Below are 8751 nucleotides of genomic sequence, written 5' to 3' on the forward strand. Positions count from 1 at the left end.
CCCCCACTCCAGCAACCCTCAGTTTGTTTCCTGCGATTAAGAATTCCTCATATCAGTGAGGTCATATGATACATGTCTTTCTCTGTTTGACTTATTTCGCTCAACATAATACCCTCCAGTTCCATCCACGTCGTTGCAAATGGCAAGATCTCATTCCTAATCATCCTGTCTCTAGTCCTAATAGCTAACAGGTGGTCCAGAGATTCAGCAGGAAACCAATCTTACCTGAGTATTGGGCAAAGCTAAGGAGAGAGGACTTTATGTTTAACCCTTCTTAGCAGAAGGGAGATCTGAATCTTTTTGAGGGTAAGAAACAAGTGGGGCAGGAGGAGGGCCATATTAATGGAGCCACAGGGAAGTGTATTGATTCCTTGTACTCAGAATAGTTTTCCTGGGGGGACTCTTAAGGATAAGGAGATCTAGACTAGACACACATTTATGGAACCGTTTGGGGAGGAGCGTGAGAAGTCACAAGGAGCAGGCAGTGAATATGGTCCTTCTCAGTTTCATTGGTTGCTCCATTCCTTGCTGCCTTTAGGGAAGATCTGAATTTGGACTCCTTCTGGATATCTGCTTGGTGCTCTATTTTCATGAAGAGGAAGCCACAAGTGCCAAGATATTAGGCTAGTATCATGTGAAATGTTCAAAGTAATAGCCAGATAAATTTAATGTGATTAAATATAATCAAGTTAGAACATAGTTGAGCTAATAGGTCTCCAGGAAGGAGACACATTGTTATGAACATAGGCCACTACAAATTGGTATATTTTAAGGAGGTAATTTAAAGTTAAAATTTGTGTAAGTAGAAGTGGAAGGGAAGGGAAATTTAAGTAAACAGAGAAGGAGCAAAATCTTGGGGGGAGGGATAAATATAAAACAGTTGAGTGTGCAAATGCCACTTGCATGGAAATGGTAGAATGAGGTCAGGAAAGTATAGTGGGGCCAGACTTTGGGAATAGGGTGACTGGAGGCAGGGGAAGCCTCTGTTAGTTCTTGAAGCATGATTGGCATAGAAGCTCTACATGCTAATGAGGCACCATGGGTCAGAAGTCATTCTTACACCCAAATGAGCATTCCCTGGGAGAACTTGCCTGGAGAGTCCCACAGTTCAGAACCTGATGCTATCTTTTATGATCTCTGCACACACTCAGGGATCCTTTCTGTTCCTGTCACTTTCAACAGACTCTTCAGCTTCTGAGTTGTTATAGAGAGGACCCTAAAGTGCATCATGACTCACACCAACCTTACCATCTTCCATCCTGCAGTTTTTGTTCTACTGGGCATCCCTGGGTGGGAGGCTTACCACATTTGGCTATCAATACCCCTCTGCCTCATGTATATCACTGCTGTCCTGGGGAACACCATCCTGATAGTGGTCATCATCACAGAACATAATCTTCATGAGCCCATGTACTTCTTCCTCTCTATGCTGGCCATCACAGACATCCTGCTGTCTACCACTACTGTACCCAAAGCTCTAGCCATCTTTTGGCTCCATGCCCATGACATTGCCTTTGATGCCTGTGTCACCCAAGTTTTCTTTGTCCATATGATGTTTGTGGGGGAGTCAGCCATCCTATTAGCCATGGCCTTTGACCGCTTTGTGGCCATCTGTGCCCCCTTGCATTATACAACAGTGCTAACATGGCGTGTTGTGGGAAGGATTGTTCTGGCCATTGTCACCCGAAGCTTCTGCATCATCTTCCCAGTGATCTTCTTATTGAAGCGGCTGCCCTTCTGCCAGACCAACATCGTTCCCCATTCCTACTGTGAGCATATTGGAGTGACCCACTTGGCTTGTGCTGACATCACCATTAACATCTGGTATGGCTTCTCAGTGCCCATTGTCATGGTCATCTTGCACATGATCCTCATTGCTGTGTCTTACTCACTGATCCTCCGAGCAGTGTTTCGTTTGCCCTCCCAAGATGCCCGGCACAAGGCCCTCAGCACTTGCGGCTCCCACCTGTGTGTCCTCCTCATGTTTTATGTTCCATCCTTCTTTACAGTATTGACCCACCGCTTTGGACGTAACATTCCTCGACATGTCCATATCCTGCTGGCCAATCTTTATGTGGTGGTGCCACCGATGCTCAACCCCATCGTCTATGGTGTGAAGACTAAGCAGATCCGGGAGGGTGTAGCCCACCGGTTCTTTGACATCAAGACTTGGTGCTGTGCTTCCCCTCTGGGCTAATGGCTCCCCATGAATTTGCACTCCAAGCTTTATCAAGGAAACTAGGCGTGAAATACAGAGATTTTCTGGACTGAGAGGGCTTTTACTTCTCTTCCTCTTTCTCTTCCTTCTTCGTTGTCGTCATCCCCCTCCAACTGTTATTTTTTCCTCTTCCGGCTTTTCATCTTTGCCTCCTTCTCCTGTTTCTTTGTTTGCTTTATCTTCTTCTCTTCTCATATCCTTTCTCCAAAACTCAGAGATAATAACTAAGTGTTACATGCCTCTGATGTGAACATTTGGTATCTTCAGTAGACCAGACGTACTCCAGAAACACAGAGAACTGAACACAACATGAAGTGGGTTATAAGCACATGGATGAAAATAATTTTATATTTAACATCTGAAGGGGTTCCAGTTTTTTTTTTTTTAATCTCTAAATGTGCATTGATTCTTTGTACAGACTCAAGTAGCTCTCTCCTCACTTTTACAATGGCAGGTGTTTTTGAAAAACAGTCATGCATGCCCTTCAGCCATCTGGAAAACTGTTCATTCTTCAAATTTCAGATAAAGAACTACCTTCCCTGAAAACTCTTTCCTGACTTTCCAAGCAATACAAGGCTCCTATATTGGTATATTGATTGCATCTTGTATAAATCTCAAAATGTATGTAGTGAATTGTAATAGGTTGTTTATTTATTTGTACCCCTAATTAACTGTAAACTCCTTGAAATCAGAAGAGTGTGTGTCATTCATATTTGTACTCCAGTGCCTTATAAAATGCCTGGCACATAATAAATGTTCGAAAACTGAGTGAGAGCACAATTACCTCCTGATGTTAGAACATGCATTTCTATTATGCACTCAAATGGTCAGCTAAATAGTCCACAAACCAGTGATGAGTAAACCAGCTCCTCACAAAGTCAGTTTGGCATCAGGGAGGTAAATAAGCTGTAGATTGCAGAGCTTCTTACTTCTTACACCTTTGCTGTAACACAGGGACCAAGGAATAGACTAGAGTAGGAAGAAACAGGGCACGCTTGATTTTCTCTTCTAACCTGGCCTCTGACTCTTCTCAGTGTTAGGAATTATAGCACATTGTTCCTGGCCAGGTTAGCAACTTTGGAGTAGTCTCTTGGAGTTTAAAGTCTTGCCCCTCATTTTTTTCATGCTTTTTCAAAAGAGATCATATACACTCATTTCTTCAACCACCATTGACACAAATGAGTCCAACATCCCCCTCTCCATCCTAGAACTCTATTTTTGAGTTTTAGATGCATAAATATACCTATCAACTGGATTTCTCCTCCAAGATATAGAGCTCCCATTCAGGCTAACTTTTTCCCCCTGTTCCATTCCTTTTCTTATGAACTAGATTATGATGACTCCATCAATTTCACTGAGCTGGAAGCCCTGGGGAGTTTCTCAACTTCTTCCTCTCTGTCCTGTTCCTCAAGAAGTTAATGATTGTTACCAATATTGATTGTACCACTAAATAATTATGTGGATAATATTTGCAGTCCTGTCAGGATTAAGGCCCTATCCCTATTACTTTCTAGCTGTGTGAATGTGTGAAACATATTTAATATTTTTAGTCCTCATTTTTTTTCATCTGTAAAATGGGGATAGCAATAATACCTCATAGGGTTGTTGAGAAGATTACATGAAATAAACCATATATATACTATTTGAGAGGATGAAATGAAATAAACCATATGTATAGTACCTAATACGATCCTTGGCTCATAGTATCTGGGAAATATTTCATTAATGCTAAGTTCTTAGTATTGTTAATTTTCTTTTTAATGTTGCTCTACTAATTACTCATGTCTGTTATCATCTTTCACCTCAGATAATGCATTAGCTTCTTAATTGATTTCATTGCTTTCAGTCATTTACTCTGTAACCTAAACTATAAATTGACTCAAAGTTAAACATTCTAAAAGGCAGAGTTTCTGTCACATACTTTCAAGTAATCTTCATTACTTATAGAAGTGTTTTCCATAGAATATTCTGCAGAAATAGCAGATATCATAATAAATGTTTTATAAAAATGTTCCATGGTCAAATAAGTGAAAAATGCTGACACTCTGTGGGTTGTGCACATGGCTATCCAAGGGAAGGCTAGAGTTTGCAGCATATCCCACAGTAATGTGACCATAGATATTTGTATCATTTTTTTGATAGCACATCAAATGTACATTTCTAAAATAACCTAGTGTTCCATTAGCCACTGTTCAGAAATCATAGGACTACAGGGTAATTTCTAAGCCAAGCATTAACTTAATAATGTAGTCCTAACTTACTTTTCCATTTCTATCTCAAAACATACCACCATATAGCAATCTATTAGTATATAATAATATTAATAATTATAACTTAAAACAATAGCTAATGTTTATTAAGGGATTAATCTATGCTGGGAACCATGTTAAGTGCTCTGCTGCATTAGCTTATTTAATCCTTACACAACCTTATGAGATAGTACCTTTGCTATCTGTTTTATACACAGGAGCACCCAAGTTTCAGAGAGGATGAATAATGAAGGCCACTCAGCTGGCAAATGGTAGAGTATTGACGTCAATTCCTTTTTGAAGTCTTCACCAATCCCCAAGTCAGAGGTGATTACCTTGTCCTCTGGCTCTCCACAGCAATGACATTTATGTTTCAATGAATGTTAATTACTCCATGAAACCATCAGAGCTTGGGTTCTGTGAGAGCAGAGAATATATCTTACTCATCGTTATAGTTCCAACATCTAGCATAGAATTCACTATGTATATTTATGGATTGATTAATTTGAAATGTTGGTGAAGTGGTTGACTCTGGACCCTTCACTGTTAAATATTATCTAATTTTATGACTGAAAATCATTTGGACACACACATACACACCACTTAGTTCCTTCTGATCTATTTCTTCTACATCTCCACAGGTTTCTATATACATTGAGGTCTAGCAGGTATAGGCAGGGTTTCAGTGTTCTATGTATTGACTAGCAGCAACTCAAATCTGCTCAGTCCATATCTTAGCCAGAGACATGGAGTTTTTAACAGATACAGTATGTTCAAACTTTTGTAGGTAGGGCATAGTTAGATTGCCCACCCTCTCTGGTTCCTGAGTGAGTGATCTCTGGAGATTGGTCCTGCTGGGGTCTGCCTCTTTCTAATTAAACCAGATGCTCCCTAAAGACCTAGTGGAGTAGAAGCTCTCTCCTTGCCCAAGGGATTCCTGTGGTTGAGGTTCAAATACTGCCCTATTTCCCTCCTGAGTCTGCATCTGTCAGCTTCTTTCACATGTTGAGGAAGAACTTTCTCTTGAACTGGGGTAAGTTTCTGGGAAGGGGATAAATATTTTGTTCCTAGGAATTTTAGGTTTTCTTGGAATAAACTTAAACTATTGATTCAGATGAGATCCTCTGGATAGTGTAGAATAAGTACATACTATCCAGTGTGTACATCTTGACATCTTGAGCTGCTGCAGACATTTTTTACTCTGCAGGGCTGGGAGTATGACTAATATTTTTCCAGAATTAAAGTGGTTTAAAAAATATTAAACACAGGGGGCGCCTGGATGGTGCAGTCGGTTAAGCGTCTGACTCTAGGTTTTGGCCCAGGTCTTAAGATCAAGCCCCATGGTGGGCTCCGCACTCAGCAGAGTTTCCTTGAAGATTCTCTTCCTCTGCCCTTCCCTGCACTCATGAGAGTGCACACACACTCTCTCTCTCAAATAAATAAATAAATCTTTTAAAAAAAGTAAAAAAAAAAAAAAAGAATACTGGAAAGTAAGTATATTAAAACCCACAACATTAAGTTTACATATACTGTTTATATAAAATTAGAATTTATTATAATTCTACTGGCTTTAATGGGAGAAACTCATAAATAATGCTTTCAAAATAAAATTAGGGAAAAAATTAGCCATTGAAAGCACATAAAAACATATATATAGGGCGCCTGGGTGGCTCAGTTGGTTAAGCGACTGCCTTCAGCTCAGGTCATGATCCCAGGGTCCTGGGATCGAGTGCCGCATCGGGCTCCCTGCTCTGCGGGGAGCCTGCTTCTCCCTCTCCCACTCCCCCTGCTTGTGTTCCCTCTCTCGCTGTGTCTCTCTCTGTCAAATAAAAAAAAAAAAAACATATATATAGGTGCTGCCATTTTCCCTTTTGCCTTGGGCTCCAATGTGGCTCAGTACAGCATGGGCAATCCTATCTTTATTTAAAATTTTGATATCTTGTTCATCATGGATATTTTGACATTTTGTACTGAGGTAAGTTCTCACTCATTTCACCTTAGTCCTGGCCTTAGGAGACTCAGCACCTGGAGGGCAGACCAGAGTCACAAAGAAATGCAGCCCCTGCTTGAATCTTTCCATAATCCCGATAGTTGAAACATACCTTTCAGTTTCAGGAGCAAAGACATTTCCCTATGTGTTCAAGCCAAAGTGAGGTGGGATTTTCTGTTACTTATAATGTAAAGTGTTGTAACTGATACAGAAGAGAAGAAAAGAATTATTTTATTTTTTAATTTGCTTTTACACTTAACGATATGCCACGACTGATACTTTTTTTCTTAAAAATGGAAACAAAACATTCTATTGTACTGTATATGCCATAATTTATTTTTTTGACCTATTGATGGATATGGAAGTTGCCATAATTTCTTTCATTATAGCAATAGTATAGCAATGAATATCCTTATAGAAATATCTATATGTTTTCATGCTGTGTCACCAGCATTGGAGGCTAATTTTTTTCTTATGTTTTCCAATTTGATAGGAAAACTATGATATTTCAATATGATAGATTTTCCTTTCTTCAAGTTTTGAGCACCTATGCATGTGTATATTGGCTGTTTATTTTTCTTGTGGTATGAATTGCCTATTTTGATTCTTTGCATATTTTTTGTTTTTTCCTCATCCATCTCTACTAAATTTTTTTATTTTATTATGTTATGTTAATCACCATACATTACATCATTAGTTTTTTTTTTTTTAAAGATTTTATTTATTTATTTGACAGAGAGAGACACAGTGAGAGAGGGAACACACAAGCAGGGGGAGTGGGAAAGAGAGAAGCAGGCTTCCCACCGAGCAGGGAGCCCGATGTGGGGCTCGATCCCAGGACCCTGAGATCATGACCTGAGCTGAAGGCAGTCGCTTAACCAACTGAGCCACCCAGGCACCCCACATCATTAGTTTTTGATGTAGTGTTCCATGACTCATTGTTTGCGTCTAACACCCAGTGCTCCATTCAATACGTGCCCTCTTTTCTACTAACTTTTAATATTTAAGGATATTAGCCTTTTGTCTGTTATGTTTTATAATTTTTTCTCCTAGAATTTTTATTTGTTTTCCTAGAATTTATTCTTGTCTACATTTTTGCATAATTACATCATTCAATTTTTACTGTCCATGAAATACCATTTTCTTAACTTACTCAGAAAGATCTTTCCAAACTTAAAAATATTTTCCTGTTTTCTCCTAAGATCTTCACTTTAATTTTTAATATTTTTAATTTTATTTTTAAAATACACATCTTTAATTTATCTACAATTTCTATTTGTTTAGTGAGTGAGGTGGGAACTAATTTTATTCTTTTACAAAAATATCATTGTCCAATATCCCAATGCCATTACTTGACTAGGCCTTCCTTTCCCTACTAACTTGAAATGATATTTTATTACATTTAAAGTTTCAAATATATTAGTTTCTGGGCTCTCTATGTAGTTGTATTGATCTGCGAGTAATAATAACTGGCATTTGTTTAGTATTTTTATGCTAGGCATTATATTAGGCAGTTTAAAGAAAGCATTCGATTTAATCCTTGCAAGATAAATATGAATAGCTCATTTTCACATTAGGCTAAATTTCTGAAATGTGAAAAACTTGCCTTTTGGAAATAATTAGAAAGTTGGAAGCCCAGAATTTGAACCTGGAGAACACTTCTCAGATAATAAATATTTAAGCTGTGACTTGGAAGCTCAGTAGGCTTAACAAACATCAAAGGTAGAAAAGTATGTTCCAGATTAAGAGAAAAGCTTGAAAAAAGTCATGAAGGTTGGAAAACTCAGGTTTTGTGTGGAGAAAAGATCGTGGTCTATTAATGTCCATGTAATTTAATGTCAGAGTGCCTAAAGGGGACTAAAGCTAGAGAAGAGAGTAACAGTGGGATTGTGGAAAGCTTTGCATGCTTGAGAAGTTTGAGCTTTATCTTATAATGAAAAAATCATTATATAAAGGTTGTAAGTGAAAATCCAATAAGATTTTTGTTTGTTTTGTGCATTTTCTGTTACTTGTAGCCCAGCCAGGCTACAAATAGCTGATGGATATGGAGGGGTTGAGGATGGGAAGCTGGGAGATGGGGAGCCCAGTTAGTTAAGATGCCATTGCACCAAAACAAGTGAAGGACGCTTAAAGCCAGAGTAGGAACATGTGAGAATGGGGAGGTATATATGGCTTCTAGACTTTGCTGAGGTGTAACTAGGAACCTTTATTTATATTTGTGTTTGTAATGATAACATAGGAAATAAAAGCATAATATTATATACTCTAAGTCAAAGCATTAGTGATTGACTTAA

The 8751-nt window shown here is 38.6% G+C and overlaps 1 protein-coding gene across 1 annotated transcript; it reads left to right on the top strand.

Annotated features, from left to right (window-relative positions):
- The first annotated feature begins 867 nt into the window (after window positions 1-867).
- On the top strand, window positions 868-3131 carry OR52B2 (olfactory receptor family 52 subfamily B member 2). The gene has a single exon (XM_006732723.2). The coding sequence runs from the start codon at window positions 1229-1231 to the stop codon at window positions 2195-2197; it is 969 nt and encodes a 322-aa protein (XP_006732786.2). The 5' UTR covers window positions 868-1228; the 3' UTR covers window positions 2198-3131.
- The last annotated feature ends 5620 nt before the right edge of the window (window positions 3132-8751 follow it).

The sequence above is a fragment of the Leptonychotes weddellii genome, chromosome 11 (assembly GCF_054177405.1).
Source record: "Leptonychotes weddellii isolate Sample4059 chromosome 11, ASM5417740v2, whole genome shotgun sequence".
NCBI classification, from domain to species: Eukaryota; Metazoa; Chordata; class Mammalia; order Carnivora; family Phocidae; genus Leptonychotes; species Leptonychotes weddellii.

Bases quoted from the DNA above. Each gene is read 5' to 3' on its own strand.
- OR52B2 (XM_006732723.2), top strand. From the start codon at position 1,229: ATGACTCACACCAACCTTACCATCTTCCATCCTGCAGTTTTTGTTCTA.